Source organism: Sorex fumeus, unplaced genomic scaffold (genome assembly GCF_029834395.1).
Source record: "Sorex fumeus unplaced genomic scaffold, SorFum_2.1 ptg000072l, whole genome shotgun sequence".
In the NCBI taxonomy this organism is placed as follows: Eukaryota; Metazoa; Chordata; class Mammalia; order Eulipotyphla; family Soricidae; genus Sorex; species Sorex fumeus.
Window position 1 is genome coordinate 14,397,632 of NW_026606129.1, and position 16,977 is coordinate 14,414,608.

The 16,977-nt window shown below is 50.5% G+C and overlaps 1 protein-coding gene across 1 annotated transcript in view; it reads left to right on the forward strand.

Moving 5' to 3' along the window:
* ZXDC (ZXD family zinc finger C) overlaps positions 1-16,786 on the forward strand; it is a 33,602-nt gene extending 16,816 nt beyond the window's left edge. Inside the window, exons 7-10 of the mRNA XM_056129300.1 lie at positions 806-890; positions 12,275-12,444; positions 14,130-14,234; positions 15,459-16,786. Coding sequence (XP_055985275.1) covers positions 806-890; positions 12,275-12,444; positions 14,130-14,234; positions 15,459-15,545 — 447 coding nt within the window. The 3' untranslated portion in view covers positions 15,546-16,786. The remainder of the gene's footprint in view (positions 1-805; positions 891-12,274; positions 12,445-14,129; positions 14,235-15,458) is intronic.
* The last annotated feature ends 191 nt before the right edge of the window (positions 16,787-16,977 follow it).

Below are 16,977 nucleotides of genomic sequence, written 5' to 3' on the forward strand. Positions count from 1 at the left end.
CAAGTGGGAGGACAGGCGGAGTCTGTGGCAGGGCCCTGGTGTTGCAGGGCCCCTACATCTCCAGAGCCAGTTTTGGGGGTGGAGGCAGGTGGAGCCGGCATGGCCTTGATCCTCACCCCTTCCCCCATTGTCCTCGCTAGCTGTGTGACTCTGGGCAGTCTCAGTTCTCTGAGCACAGGTGGTGTGTGGTGAGTGGGTTACAGGTATGCCAGAAACTGGAGAGGGCTGTTTTTTTTTTAGGGATAAGTAGTCAGCAGTGTTGTAACTCTTTCACAGATTGACAGGGGGGTAAATCTTCCTGGAGGCCCATCAGCCCCCTCAGTAACGTGGCTGGTTGCAGGCACAGTAACTCAGTCTCAGTCATGCCTGCTGCCAGCGAGGCCCCTGCAGCAGGAGACAGGCGGGCCCCTCGGGTCTCTCCGTTGTGGTGTGGCCAGAGCTATCCTGGGGGCGGCACTGCACGCAGTCAGTCCCGGTCACCCCTGGTTTCAGACCACAGAGAAGTATGTCTGTTGTTCATTGTCAAGTTTCTGTGTAAAATACCCTGATATGTTTTAGACTTTGGAGGAATAAAACTTGCTTCTCCGGCTAATAAAGTTCTCTATATTGTTCCACCTCTTAATTTTGTTTAGTTTGCACCGTCTCTGGATGTAGCATTTGATTCTGTGTGAGCCTCTGCTGCAGCTCTCAGAGAGACTGGACCCTGCTCTGTTCGGGAGCAGACTTAATCCGAGTCAGTAGTTCCTTTGCTAGCCTCCCCTTGCTGTTTGGATCGAGTGACTGACACACTTTTCTTTGGTCTCAGGACAGTGGGGGCTCAGCAAGAACTGATTCCCGAGCCATTCAACTAGCCAAGAAAAAAAAGCAGAGAGGACCTGGGAGCAACACAGGTGAGGCTGTGTGTGCTACCGTGCCGGGGAGTGAGGGCTCGCGGGCTCCTGGGGGCTCACGGAGGAGAAGCCGGACCAGAGGCTGTTCCTGTGCTTTCTCTTACTTTCCATGCACACCATGCTTTTTTTCTTCTTCATTTCATGTGGGTTTAAAAGCAGATTAGCAAAACTCTCAGCATCAGTGTGGACACAGTTTCCTGAGTAAATGTGAATGGTTGCAAAAGCCATTGTGTTACCAGGTGGGCCCATAAGGGTGAGGAGGGTGGGTCCAAATAGAGGTGAGCACTTGATTTTGGGACAGGAATCCCTCGGTGGGCTGTCTCCAGAGCTGACCTTTAACAGGGTTGGCATGTGGCATGACAGATTACCAGTTCACAGTTCTGCCGAAATTTGATTTTGTTTTATTATTATTTGTATTTGGGCCACACCCGGCTGTGCCCAGGGCTTACTCCTGATGCTGTATTCAGGGATCACTTCCTGACAGGGCCCCGGAGACCATATGGGGTGCCAGGGATTGAACCCAGACCAGCTGCGTGCAAGGCAAGTGCCCTACCCACTGTATAATCTCTCTAGCCCCTGAAATTTTATTGAAAGTATCAGCAATGAAAAATCATACTGGGACAAACAAGACCTGGCGTGAGACCTCATGCACTTGGTCATCTGTTCATCCTGAAATGGAATGGGGGGGGGGGGGGGTCTCTGTTCCAAGGCACGTGCAATGAATCCTTTTTGAAAGCCAACAGTGAATTCTTTTAATGTGTTATCTTTGTCCTTTATATCTGCCTGAAGTTTATTTTCAATATAATGAACGTGCTGCTGATAACTTGGTACATGAGACCAGCAATATAACTTTATATCTCTCTCATCTCAGTAATGCCTTAGCTTTTCTCTTTATAAAAAAATAATAATAATAATAATAACAATAAAACAGGCTTATTTTCTATGATTGGTTTTCTTAAAAACCAGTGTGCCCTGTCGTGGATGTGGTACATGTCAGTGCTCATTGTAACTGAGAAAGGGTTAACTCCCCCCATTCACCAGGGCCCAACAGGAACTGGCAAGGATGATAGAGTGGGTATATTTGGTGGTCGGAATTTGTACAATGCTAACTGCAACACACAGCAGGCAAATGAAAGAAATCCAATGCTTTGATTTGATAGGTAAAGCGTCAAGGAAAATGACTACTGCAGACATTCAGGTACACATATGTGCTGTAGACCCACCATTGCTTTCTAGTAGCAGCACTAGAGGTGGGTCAGTTTTTTTAAAAATCTGTATTTTGTATTTAAAACAACTGCAGTTTGCTAATACTTCTTAAAAATTAGCAACATTTCCTTACTGTTGGTCCCTGTTCAAATTTCCAATTGTTTCAGATGCATTGAGTTCTTTGATGACTTTTATTAGCGTCTGTGTAAGGGTCAGATGTTACTGTATTTTGATGCATTATTTTTTGTCTCTTCTACATCTCTAAGTTGCTCACTCCTTTCTCCTACATATTTTTGAAGAATCTAGGTTATTCTGTCCAGATTGCACTTCTGTGCTGCAGTTTAACAGGTGTCTGACTCTGTTTCCTCTAAACTAGTGCTCACTCTAGAGGCTTGATCTGATTAAAGTTTGATTTGTGGGAACATGAGGTGCAGAGCAGGAAGGTCAGGATAAGTGTCAGAATGTTTCTCTTGATTAGTTTTCAAAGTAATGAACTGGTTTCTTAGCAGCTTCTAATTGTGGTCAACGTGTTTTCATGCACTCATAGATTTGATTATTTAATAGATGTTTCAGGGATTGAAAGGAATTAGAGACCTGGAACCTACTGAGTAAGTTTTAGAAAATTAGCCTTGTAACCCCGAAGGCCTTTATATACCACTCCCATATTCTTCGTGAAAATCCCCTAGAACTGGGGTCTTGGAGGTGGGATGGCTCAGTGGGCGAGCACTTGTCCTGCATGGGCTTGGAGGGAAAAAAATGAGTAGTGGCCAGAGAAAGGAAACTGTTAATATGGCCCCATGGAACATTTTCCAATCCCTTGGGACCAGCAGTGCTCGCCAGACACTGTATTTTGTTAGGATTGAGATGTGCGGGAAAGTTTGTCCCTAGTCAACATTGCTCTGGCCATTGTGTCCATGTGTCCTTCCAGGCACTTTTCACCCAGTCCCTCCACCCCCCATCCCTGACCTGAGCATGCTGATCAGCTTTGAAATGTGATTACTGCCCAGGGGCTGCGCTGCGGACCTAATGTCTGGATCTGACTTGTGTCCCTTGCTGGGTCCAGGGTCCCACATGGCACTTGTCCAGCCTGTTACTGCTGCTCAGGAATGCTGTCCTTCCCTTACTCTGGACTGGCCTTAGGTTTGGTCTGGTGCTTGCTTGTGATTGGTCAGGGTTTTTAGGACCAGAAGTGAGGTGCCCTTCTCTATTGGGGGCCATTAGCAATCAGTGTATTGCAGGCGATGGAAATCTTGATCATGAGGTCACGGGGTTGCTGGCCATGTTGAACCGAAGTTAGTAATAGTAACTCATTTTCCCTTAGAGTTAAAAAATTAATTTTGAGGAAGATACTTGGAGAAGGTACATAACCCTTGTGGGGGTGGGAGGACGTTGCCAAAATCATTTTCACTTTGACACAGTTACATACTCAGGGGTCTTCAAGATTGCTCTTCAAGTCAGTGATTAAGACTCTGTACTCATGGTATCGGTCATTGTAATGAAAGGACCCTCTCACAGAGTATCAAGCTATCTTCCCCCTGGTATTATAAACTGTGATAGAAGTCACATATTTAGACTCCATCGTGGCTCAGGGACCCCCCGGTAAACAGGACATCTCAGGGTCCTTGAAAACCCTCCCTTGAAATGGGGTAGGGCTCCCCCGGCTCTGCTCAGCCCCTCTTTGGGTAACAACATACTGCATTGCTTCTTAAACTTGGTTGGCTCTTAAGGGTAGTGGTATTACTAAAGAGGTCTGATGGTGATTTTCAGTTTTCCTCATTCTTGTTCAGTTATTAGAATTTGGGCTGGGGCTGTGGGGAGAGGACTTGGGCCACACCCAGAAGTGCCCTGGGGTCATTCCCGACTGTGCTCAGGAGCGACCCCTGGTGGTATTCCCAGGACCATGTGTAGTGCAGGGGATTCGACCCAGGATTGGGCAAGCGCCTTACCTCCTAGGCTGCTTCAGGAAGAGCTGACGTTCTCCCATTTATTTATTCGGTCACTGATATTAGGATGAACTCAGCAGTACTTGTTTTATCCTCTGAGTTGTAAATAAATGTTACCTGTATTTCTTTTGTTGTTGAGATTGTTCTGTCTTTGGCTGAGGACCTCTTTTGGCTGGATCCTTGTACCCTTTCAACATGCTCGATACTGTGTTTTGTGGGGCTAGGGGAGGTACCTCCCGACGTTCTGGTACCACCAGGCTTATCTTGTACCCCTGCCCCAGCCCTGGAGTCAGCCCCTTCTTCACAGTGCTTGTATTGTAGACAGGTACTGGAGACTGAGTTCTGTGTGCTGGGTACTCAGTCTCCAGTACCCATCTTGCTGTGCCTTGTCTCTGGAGCATCGACATTGTGCCCCCCACTCTCATGCCTAAGTGGACTGTGCTCCAGTGCAGATGTCTGTATCCGAGACACATTCGTCTACTTTGGATTCAGAATATTTCAAGTTTTGGAACGGTAATTCAGTGTGCGTGTTCTGCATTTCTTTTTTTTTTTTCTTTTTGGGTCACACCCGGCGATGCTCAGGGGTTACTCCTGTCTCATGCACTCAGGAATTGCTCTTGGCGGTGCTCAGGGGACCATATGGGATGCTGGGAATCGAACCAGGGTTGGCTGTGTGCAAGGCAAACGCCCTAGCCGCTGTGCTATCGCTCCAGCCCCCTTCTGCATTTCTTAAAGCTTGTAGTTACTACATGGGTACTTTTCAGCCAACTACAGGCATTTAAGTGGGATCCGCCGAGAAGACTGAGTCTTTACTTTAGTTTAAAAGTCTTTTCTTTAAACTGGACTTTACTTCAGATCTCATCAGATGCTGCTTCTAATTTCTTATTGGGGACTGGGGACACAGCTCTAGGGCTGTACTTAGGGTTTCACACCTGTACTGCTGCGGGAACTCCTTGGCCCTCTGCTAAATTATTTTTGGCACCAACTCAGACAATGTGTTTTTTTTTTCTTACTGGATTTTAGGAGTTTAAAGGAATTAAGGCATAAAGAGCAGGAACAGAGTTGCCAGAACTATGGTACAGTAGGTAGGGCACTTGCCTTGCACATGTCATCCCATATGGTCTCATGGCCATCCAGGATTTGATCCCTGGCATCCCATATGGTCTCCTGAGCCTACCAGAAGTGATCCTTGAGTGCAGAGCCAGGAGTAAGCCCAGCGTACCACCCGATAATAGCCCAGAACAAAAAAAAAGTGCAGTAACAGAGGCTGGAGGTAAGAGAAGTATTCATAAAACAAAGTGATTGCGACATGGTCTTCATTGCTGGCGTCACAGCTAGGTACAGAGTGCACATGGGCTCTGAAATACAGAGTCTACTGATTGCCAAACAAGACACATGACTCGAAATCCAAGGCTCCCTATTGGGTTTTGAGTGAATATAGAAAGAAAGTTGTGCAAGTTTATCTTAAGAATTAAGGTTCTCCCCTCAGTGTAAATGAGCAATTGTGCTACTGACATAAAAAGAACTTTTTATTATTGAGACCCAGTGGTGATTCACAAAATGTGAGCTTGAAAAGATAACCCACTTCAGAACGGAAAACTTATTTGTGCTACAGTGAAAATGTAAAGAAATATGACTTTCTTCTGAAGAGGCAAAATGGAGTAAAAAGCAAAATTCCAACTGCGTGTTGTCTGGGAGAGGCACATGCTAAGTTGAAACTATTTAAAAAAATTAAAAGATACAAACTCCAAAAGGCCATTTGGGCAGCAGATCTGCATTTGTTTGGTGGCTGTTAGCAAAGGCAAGTGCCACGCCTGCAGAGTTGCTTTACTCACCACTGCTGTCCAGGTGGTGGAGACGCCCTTGGAACACGCGAGAAGCTCTGAGTGCAGGGAGGAAGCGTGTAACAGCCGGCAGGATCTGTGTATTAGGAAACCCAAAAGAATCAACACGAATACTTCGAACTTAAGAAACATGTAAGTTCTCCCCAGTTGCAGTGAAACCTTCGAGGCCGCGGGGAGTGTTTCTTGTGGTGGGAGCAGCTGGCTTGGAATTCCAGTGGGAGAAAAGTCACGTTTGCTGTAGCACCAGGAGTTGGAAACGATCCAGGGGAGATGCCGCAGTGCACGGGAGCAGCTAAACGGAGGCAACAGAACGTGGGACTGTCGTGGCTTTCTCTGCTGAGCTGGCAAGAGCTGTCGGGGGCACAGAGAACCACAGGGCAGATGGCGACTGAAGCCAAGAAGAGGTGTCATAGCCCCACCGTGGGGGTTAGGGGATCAGTCGACGTCAGCATGGGCGCTTCCCTCAGACCCTCTACAGTCCAGGTCACAGTCGCATCTGGTTGCTGCTCCTACAGGCCTGAGATTCGTGGATTCTGGGCTAGAGCTGTGGTCCGGACAGCTGGCAGGGCCAGCCCTCTCCCAGAGGACGGTGATGGTGTCCAGTGGAGAATAGATGACAGGGATCTTGGCCACCGACATCTGTTGACCGCAGGCGGTCAACTTTTGCTTCTATCACATCTCGCTTCCTCTGGTTTCTGCCCCCCTCCTGCTGGGGTGCGCAGCCTTCTCTGGCTCCTTGGCTGCAGGTCCGGTGCATGTTCTGGTCCCTCCTGGCCCTCCAGCCCATTGTCAGGGGCCCCTGTTTGTTCTGGAAATGACCGAGAGAGATGAAGTCACGCGTTCTCTGTGCTCATTACACCGTCTGCTTTTGTACATTCATGGGACAGATTTTTGGTGCAAAATGAGGATAAAGGCAGGACACCAGCCCTTGGAGGTCATTGGCAGGCCTGCGACTGGGAAAGGTTTCCTGCTGTCCCCTGCCCTCTGCCCGCTACACGCTGGAATGGTCCTGAGCGCCCAAAGGGGCCCGAGGAGGGCTGTGTGTGCTCGCAGCCTGCCCAGCCTTGCCTGTCACTCAGGGAGAACCTGTTCTCCATGGAAGGGGAAGTTCTTCCCACCTGTGCCAGCCATCATTCTTCCTTCCACCTCCTTTTATTTATTTTTTTATTGTCACTGTCCTCCCCTTGTTCATGGATTTGCTCGAGCGGGCCCAGTAATGTCTCCATTGTGAGACTTGTTACTGTGTTTGGCATATCGAATGTATTTGGCACAGGCAGCTTGCCAGGCTTCGCCGTGTGGGCGAGATACTCTCGGTAGCTTGCAGGGCTCTCAGAGAGGGGGCGGAGGAATCGAACTTGGGTTTTTTTAATTGATTTTTATTAAGAACACTGTGATTTACAAAGTTTGTTCATCATACTAAGTTGTAGCAAACATTTAGTCTTCTAATTCCACCAGTGTGACCTTCCTCCCACCAGTATTCCCAGTTTCCCTCCCAACCCCAACTTACTCCCTTTGGCACAAACCAAATTTACTTTATATTGCCTATTCCAACAAAACTTTTAAGAACTGGCAAATAAAATGATCAGAAAATAAATCAGTAAGAGCCAATTAGTGATTACTAAATAATTTTGACCTATGTAAATAAGAAAATTAAAACCATCAGATACAATATAAAAATGCCTATATATATACTTTATCAACTATGGAATCTAAAGATTACATTAAATTTTGTTTTGTACTTGGATCTCATTATGGTAATAATCATGTCTCACCTGTCACTAACACTTAAAGCAATTCATTGAAGTTTACATGGAATAGATTAGGCCTACGTATGTAAATTTCCCCCTTACGCTTCATATAAAGATTGTAGTTTACAAAGTTGTTCATGATGATTTGTTACAAGCATCCAGTATTCCAACACCAATCCCACCACCATTACCCCTTCCCTCCACCATTGTCTCCAATTTTCCCAACCACCCCTTAAGCCTGCCCCCATAGTAGGTCCTCAATACTTTAATTTATATTGCTTGTTATCAATAATTTGCTAACAGAATGATCAAAAAAGTTTCCTTAGAAGAAAATGCGTGAAAAATGTATCTCACCATAGAGCCATTACATCTTCGTATAAGCGATTCCTAAGATGTTATTATAGGTCAAGTCTTGTGTTTATGTTTGTTCATCGAGATTGGTTGTCTTCTAAACGTTACATCCCGTCCAGTCTGGTGCTACTACTGATTCATCAGTGTTGCAGAGTGTGAGATGTTGCAGCTGCAAGCTCCAGGAAGTTTGGGATTTTAATTATTTAATTTTGGCTTTTTGGGTCACACCTGGTCCAGGGTTACCCACCCAGATACAGATACCAAGACCGGCCTGGGTACTGAGACCCTGATTTCTGCATGAGGAATGTGAGGCACAGAGAAACTCCTGAAGAAGGGCTACCAAGTTAGTGGGTGTGGGCCCAGACCTGGAGGCCAGATAACCCTATCATTGTAATTCAACAGAAAAACGGTCTCCCTTTCAGCAAGTGACGTGGCTGTGGAACCCCAGAGGTCCTAGCATGTGGGCTCTGGATGATGAGCCTTGAGGTCCCCAGACCACCTGCCAGGGCTCTGGGTCACTTAGAGGATCAGAGAACTATAGTGTCCCTTCCCTTGCCGAACAAGGCCCTGAAACAGTTCACCGCTGATCTTTACAAATCACAGACCTCAGTCAGCTGAAACCAAAATGACTTCTAGTGACACAGTCATTTTTGCTGGGGACGGATTCCAGTACAGTCTGGGGAAAGGCAGCCAGGCCAAAGATGTAATAATATGAGACCCTTGTTTGTTTTGTGTCTTACCCCACAGTGCTCCCAGTGGGGCTTGGGAAGCCAGCTTGCAAAAGTTTGCAAGTCCTCAACCCATTGAGCTCTTTCTCTGCCTGTAAATTTAAACACTATTTATAGAAGTTTTATTTTTATTTATTTTTGCTTTTTTGGGGTCACACCCAACATTGTTCAGGGGTTACTCCTGGCTCTGCACTCAGGAATTACTCCTGGGAGTGCTTGAGGGACCATATGGGATGCCAGAGATTGAACCCGGGTAGTCTACATGCAAGGCAAACGCTCTACCCACTGAACTATTGCTCTGGCCCCTTATTTATAGACGTTTTAGAGGAAGGTGATCAAATAGAAAGGAAGAGATACTGACCACTTAGCGATGATGTGGTTCTTAGGCTTAGCCCAAGGCAATTGACTAATTAGAACTAGACACACTGGGTCTCACAACAAAGGGGCTCTTTCCCTTTGTTCTCTTCAAGGCAGCCCTGTCCTTAGAAGGGAAGACAAGATTCTCATCCGTCGTGTTATTCAGCTCTGTTAATGACCCCAAAACGTAAAACACTGCGGGTTTAAGGTTCCTCTGGAGGAATAACTTAGTCCTGGGATCTAGGCAGGCCTGGACAAGGAGAAATAGTGGGGCAGGAAGGCTGCTGTGCTGGCCACTAAGCCCAGCCCTAGGGTGGTCTGGAGAGCTGCCTCCAAGAAAACTGGGACAGTCCAGGTACGCTCGCTGTTGAAAGGATGAGCCCTCGGAGTGTGGCTGTACAAGGTTGATTTACTCTTTGGAAACATGAAGGGTGGGTTTCCTGTTCCCTTTTCCCGAAACCCCATTACCTGGAGAACCCCATCTCCTGTTTCAACATTAAACATTTTCCTATGAACATAGACTGCAGAGGTTTTAAAAATGGATAGGTGTATTTTTATTTGTTTGGTTTGGGTCCACACACATCAGTGCATAGGGCTCGGGGGTTACTCCTGGCGGGGCTCGGGCACCATACGGTACTCCTGAGCCCCACCAGGAGGATGTCATATGGTTCCCCAAGCCCAAATCAGACCCAGGTCAGACACATGTAAGGCAAGCACCTTAGACGCTCTCTGGCCCCAATGCACGTTTTTGTATCTATTCAGTGCTATGAGTAGCTTGAGAATTTTCCTTGTGAATAAACACATTTGTAGCACTTGCCGTTGATAGAGCTGTGTGGGACTAAAGGCCTCACAAACCAATGAGTTCACCATCTGTGACAATGGGCCAGTGCTGGCATCTGTGGGAGAGGTGAGAGATGGTCACTGACAGTGCCCTGTAGAAGAAGCCCAGCAGAGAAAGTCTGTGCCATCCCAAAGGTTATGATGTCCTGGGCACCCCAGGGGGCCGGGAACTTCCATGCCAGTGTCCTGGTGGGTCTCTGGAGACCCACATTCGCAGGCCTGAAGCAGTTCCTTAGAGCAGGAGCAGTTACTTCAGAGCAGCCCTGGCCCATCTGTACTGCTGGCCAGTTCCTGAGTTGGGGGTGAGGTGGCCAGCACTGCCCCGCACAGGAGCTCAGAGTCAGGCGGAGTGCCAGTCTGTGCCGCTAAGGACCCAGACGGGGGATCTTCCCTCTGCTCCCGGAACTGTTCTTGCTGAAGGACAGCTTTTCAGCTTTCTCCTGCATCCCCTAAGTTGACCTCGCACAGATTGGCATTTCTGATAAATCCTCAGCATCTCAGAGCACAGGGTTTTTTGTTTGCTTTTGAATCCTCCACAGAGCCCCAAACTTAAGAGCAGTTTAGAGGTTTCACAAAGAAATATCTTCTCAGAGCCTAGCTCTTCCTTCTGTTTTGTTGCTTCCTTTGGTTGAAATGCAGTACAGTTGATGGGCCGCAGTGATAAATAGTGCAGAAGGTCAGATATTTGCTTTGCAAAGATCGCTGGGGTCACTCCTGCTGGTACTCGGGGGACCATGAGGGATGCTGGGGATTGAGCCTGGGTCAGCTGTGTGCAAGGCAGTGCCTTCCCCAAGGGTTATACCTCCTCTTAATCCCCTCTCTAGGCCGCCTTTGGCATTTCCTGCTTCCCAGACTCCTAGTGAGTGAGGAAACCTTTGCTGGGTTAGAGTTCTTCCTCTCTTCTTTGTACACAGTTTTTTTTCTTTTTTAATTTTTATTAATGAAACACAGTTACATTACAATTTTTATTAATGAAACACAGTCTACAGGTACAGTTGTAGACTTACAAATTTTTGTGATTGGTTTTCAGTTATACAATGATCGAGTACCCTTCCCTCCACCTGTGCCCATTCTCCACCACCACTGATCTCAGTATCCCTCCCACCCCCACCCCCGCCTCTGTGGCAGGGCATTCCCTTTTGTTCTCTCTCTCCTTTTGGGTGTTGTGGTTTGCAAAAGAGGCATTGAGTGGCAATCATGTTTGATCTATAGTCCACTTTCAGCATGCATCTCCCATCCTGGGCGGATCTTCCCAACACCCTTTATTTGGTGCTCCCTTCTCTATCTGAGCTGCCTTTTCCCCTAGTGTGTGGCTGGCCTCCAAGCCATAGAGTAAATCTCCTGGTACTTATCTTGGCTATTCTTGGGTGTTAGTCTCCTATTTTGTTATTTTATCTTCCCCAGATGAATGCAATCTTTCTGTGTCTGTCCCTCTCTTTCTGACGCATTTTGATTAGCATGATACTTTCTGCTAGTACCACTTGTTTGTAAATTTCATGACTTCATCCTTTCTAACAGCTACATAGTACTCCATCGTGTACACAGTTTGTTTTGAAGCGTGTTTATATGCACCCACCCAAGTAATGAGTCTTGGCAGGAGACCAGGCAGCGGCAGCCTGAGGGTGTGGTCCCTCCTGCCTGCTTTCCCCAGCTCTGAGGCCACTTCTCCTTGTGTTAGCTGTACCCAGTGGGCTCAGGGAACCCTTGTATGCCGGGACTCGGGAGCCAGAGGGGTGGAGGGTACCGAAGTCCACGAGTAGGTAATGGGGGTCCTGATTGCTGTCTCTCCTAAGGCTGGAGAGATAACAGCAGGTAAGGCCCTTGCCTTGTAGGCAGCTGACCTGTGTTCGATCCCTGGCACCACATACGATTAAGCCCTGCCAGAGGTGAAGTGCAGAACTAGGAGTCATGTCAGCCCAGCACACCACCGGGTGTCACCCTCCGGCTCCCTGCCCTCACCGCACACACACCTTTCAAATAAACCAAAGAACCTCTATGAGCCATTTGCTGAAAACACACAGAACCTGGGTTTTTTGTTTGGGGGCCATACCCAGCAATGCTTACGACTTACTTCTGCTTCTGCACTCAAGAATTACTCCTGGTGGGGCCCCAGAGACCCTATGGGATACCGGGAATCAAACCTAAAAACGGCTGTACTACTGTACTACTGCTCCAGCCCCCAAAGCTGTTTTTTCTTTTTTTCAACCTTTCTTGCAACCCCTGAGGGTTGCTTCCCATCTGTGGGGCCGGGCAGTTCATGGGGAAGTGGTCGTCGTCCCCCTCTGCCACCCTGCACTAGTGTGGGCGCCACAAGGACAGTGACCTGGACACTAGACATGGAATGTCTCTTTTTGTCTCTCCTTTTAGGCACCTCCGGGTCTGCTCAGAGAAAAGTCAGAGGTGGTAAAGCCAGTCCCACTCACTGCCACGCAGACCTGAGCAGGTGGCTGTATGGGAACCTGGTGGTGCCCAGTGACAGTCTGCCGGGACCCGCCTCAGTTGCCGGGGCGCCGTGTGTGCAGGTCCAGTTGCCGCAGGTAAGAGCGGTGGGCCGGGTAGAGCCCCAGGGGGCTTCCCTTCTGCCTGTCCCTGCTCCTCTGTCCCAGCACAGGCTCTTTCTTTAATTTTTTTTTTTTATTTTTGGGTCACATCCAGCGACGCTCAGGGGTTACTCCTGGCTCTGCACTCAGGAATTACTCCTGGAGGTGCTCAGGGGACCACATGGGATGCTGGGAATCGAACCTGGGTTGGCCGCGTGCAAGGCAAACGCCCTACCCCCTGTGCTATCGCTCCATCCCCTCAGCACAGGCTCTTATCCAGGCCTTTTCCTTGGGGTCAGGGTTGCCTGACACCCCGTTGGCCACGGCCTTGCAGCCCTGGGGAGCCCAAGGTAACGGGCAGGCTCTGTGTCTGCTCTGGCGCTTCCAACCCTGGTGGGTCCCATCGGCTCCTGGGGACTATTGGTGGCACTCGAGAATGTCGGCACCCCCCACCACCACCACCACAACCTTTAGTGCCTGCCAAGTGGCGGTCCCCAAGGTCAGGACCGGCCACACATGCAACCAGTGCTCTGAATCAGCAGACGCCAAGGCTGCTCATAGGACACGCATGGCCACACACCTGGGCACCTGTGTGTGCCCTCTCAGCTTTGGGGGCTGGGGGAGAGACAAGGGTCCTCTGGGAGCATTGTGGGGAGGGGGGAGTTAGAGCCCTGACATGCTTGCTCACAGCCCTGCTTCCTCGGGTGCCCCTGTGCGTCCAGCCCTTGGGGCATTCTGCATCGTGGGGCCTGAGGGGGCCCCTGGGGGCTAGGCTGTCTGGGAAGTGGCTTGGCCAGGCTCCTGTGCTCCATCATCCTGGACCAGTTCCAGGGGTGGGGGTGGGGGTCGGGGAGACTCGCAGGCCATGAAGGGCTTCTCACGGGTCTGTGGCATCCATCCAGGTAGAAGGGAGCTGGGAACAGCATGGGGGTGGAGGGGGAGAGGGACAGTGTGGCAGGCAGGCTCAACATGCAGCCTTGCTCTGGGTGGGGACCCTGGCTGTGGGCGTAAGAACCTGAGGGGCTAGGATGCATCTGCAGAGATGAGAGGGAAGACGCATCTCCCCGTTTGCTGGCCTGGATCTGGGGGGGTTGGAGCACTCAAGCGATGGGGAACCCCCAAGGGTGGACAGTTGGGTGGGCTGGGGGGGAGGGTGGAGAGGATCAGCGTGGATTTGCTCCCAACCACACTGGGCAGTCGCGAGGGGAGAAGCCAGGAGCAGAGGGTGGAGACCGGCTGTGAGCAGAAATGGCTGGAGTTTGTCCCTTGACTGCCCCTGCCCAGTCCCGCCCGCCTGCTCTTGGGGCTGTTTCCTGTATAAGAGGATGAAGAGAGAGAGAGAGGCTGCTGGTGGCGACAGGGTCTTGTCGGGTGGGCGGGGATGGCCGGGACAGCAGATGAGGTGGGTCAGGTGCTCCAGGACCCTTTCCTGAACTGGGTGAGCAATGGCTGCCGTCCCCCACCTGCCCCCCCCCCCCACACACACACAGCCTGCTGCGGGCTGTAATCACAGCAAGGGGATGGGGGGAAGGGCAGGTGGCCGCCAGCCCTGGCCTCGTGGGAGGCAGAGGGCGGTCGCCTCGCCTGAGAGCAGTGAGTCTCGGGGTCTGCTGGGGCCCCGGGGACAGGACTCCTCAGGCTGAGGGAAGGGAGGACCCTGAAACCTTCCATTGCCTCCCCAGGATGACCCTTCAGGAGAAGGAGTCTTGCCGCTGGCCCTGAGCCCGCAGCCGTCCACCTTCCACCCGCTGTATGCCGCCGTGGACCTGCCCATATACGTGCTCCAGGTGGGTGCGTGAGGTGGGTGGTGCAGTGGGCGTCCACGGGGCCACCCACTAGGCAGGTGGGTCAGTGGCTGACAAATGCAGGTCGATTGCGCGGTGCTGGGTGCAAGTTCCTGTGCTATGCTACTGTTGAATATTTCCAAGTTCTGCTCACTTTCTCCTGTGGTCAGTAGGCTCGCCAGTTACCCCCCCCCCCCACCCCTACCTGTGGCAAGGTAGATGCAGGCCAATTACATTATTTGATTATGTAAGTGGTTAAGCTGGTGACATTTAAATTTGAACATAAAGTCACAGAGGCATGCAATCTGATATTTCTTCCCTTTGGCTTAAATGTCTCTATAAAAATTCATAAAATCATTTTAGGGGGGACTGGAACCAATAGCACAGCAGGTAGGGCGTTTGCCTTGAACCAATAGCACAGCTGGTAGGGCGTTTGCCTTGAACCAATAGCACAGCTGGTAGGGCATTTGCCTTGAATGCGGCCAACCTGGGTTCAATTCCCAGCATCCCATATGGTTCCCCGAGCACCGCCAGGAGTAACTCCTGAGTGCAGAGCCAGAAGTAACGCCTGTGCATCATTGGTGTGACCCAAAAAGAAAAAAATTTAAAAAATTTAGGATCAGAGAGATAGTACAGTGGGTAGGATGCATGTCTTGCACGTGGTCAACATGGGTTTAATCACTGGTACCACAGTTGGTTCCCTGGGCCCCACCAGTCAAGAAAAAAATCTAAATCTGGTTTTGTGACTTTTAGATTGGGCTGTTCCATTTTCCTTAATATTAGAAATAAATAGGCATGCTGGCCTGGTGTAGGTCCCTGGCCACTGCGGGTGAGACAGAATCAGAGGCCCTGTGAACCCATGTCCAGAAAACCCCCACAGAAGTCGGCCAGAGCAGCACAGAGGGCCTGCCTGCCACAGGCCGTGGCTGGGCCCTGTTCCCCAGGACCCGCCTGGCCCTAGCCTGAGGCTGGGCAAGGTTTTAGACGAAACCATCAGGCTTGCTTGCTTTCAAGATAACCTGTCACACTGCCCAGAGCTCGTGCCTCACGATGTGTGTTTATATTTGAATTCCTCTCTCATGGTTACAGTCATGTAAAAAAAAGGGGGGGGGCTGGTGCTTTCTGGTGGGGACATACCCACAGCCCCTTGCCTCTGGTGGGAGGGAGCCGCAGCCCATGGGCAGTTGTCCTGAGGTCCCTGTGGTCTCACCATCTGCGGTTTTGCAGGAAGTGTCTCCCACCGCCGATGCCGACACTGGGCCTCAGGACCCGCTGAGCACTGGGAGCACCATTAACCTGCAGGACCTGCACTGAGGCAGCCTCAGGCAGCCAGCCTGGGGAGATGCTCCGGTTTCCGCTCAGGCCGCCAGCCTGGTTCTTCAGAGACTTGGATGACATTCGTCCAGGCCGTGGGGCTCACATTTTGGAAGCTGCATGGCAGGAGCAGAGCACGGGGAGACACGAGGCTGCCTTGGGATGCATCCCACCACTCCCCCCTCGCTTCTGCAGACAGCCCTGGGCCAGGAGCACGGTTAGGGCAGAGAGGCAGGGCTCAGCTCCAGACCCCCAGTCCAAGATGCTTTCTCCTGAGGTCAGACTAGACGGGGTCTTTCTGTCCCCATGTGTGATGGGAGCGTTTGCCTGGCCCACCTAGCGTGAGTAGGGGATGTCTGTCCTTCCCGGGCCGTTTCCCACCTCGGGCATGGGGGATTCTGGAGGCAGGTTTGCACTTGCCACACCAGGGGGCAGACGCGGCCCTGTCACCATCCTTGTCACAGGGCAGTTATGTTTAGTCTGGGTTCTGGGGGACCAGCAGGTGAGCGCCTGATGGGAGGAGCCAGTAGTGGGGCAGAGAAGGGGACCCTGGTGGTGAGTCTCTGGACAGACTCAGCTTCGAGCTCACCCTTCCGGGAAGGTCCAGTTCATGCTTTAAAGACCATTTTTCGAGACGCTGTATTAGGTATTAACATTTGCCAGTGATCTGGCCCCAGGGCCTCGAGTTCCTGGTACTATAAATGCTGTGCAGGGCTGTGGTGCTGGCGTCCTTGCTGAGGGTGGAGACAGCCCTTTCAGCTGTCCCCACATACCTTGACGGGGGAAGGTCCGTCTTGGAAAAGGAAACGAGTTGATAGCCTTGCACGTATGTTGATTAGACTGGGTGCAGGGTAACTGGGAGGTTTCTCCCCCCACCCCCCACCCCCCACCCTCAACTCCTTTTGTGCCTTTTGAAGAAATGTTTATTCAGACACTATTTTGATTCTCAAGATTTGGAATCATCCAAACTCTCCCTGTTCCGTGTTTCTTGTTTGAGTTTCCGGATGTTGACTTTGGGGAACGAGCTCCTTATGGGCTTCCAGTGCCTGTGTCCTGCCCAGAAAAGCCAGGCCAGCCACCAGGACCTGGACCCTGGGCCACACCTCATCCTTCTGCTGGAGGGAGAAGCGCCTGGCCTATGGGACATTCGCTCCCCTGGGCCCTTTGAAATGTCCACCAGGAAGAGGGTTGGGGTTCTGAAAGCTGTCAGTCTTGGACACTGGCGGTTCCTGCTGATAAATGGGCCCGACTTGTAGTGCAAAAGAATAAACGTTTTGTACAGTCACACGTTGAAGGTTCCACGGCCTCCTTTGAAAGGAGCTGCTTGTCTAGCGTTGAGGTCACTTTTTCTGTCCATCAAGCTGGGCTTGCTTTGCTGAGTTTGGTGTCGAGGTGAACCCCAACCCTCCTCCTGCCAGGGAGTCAACGTGTT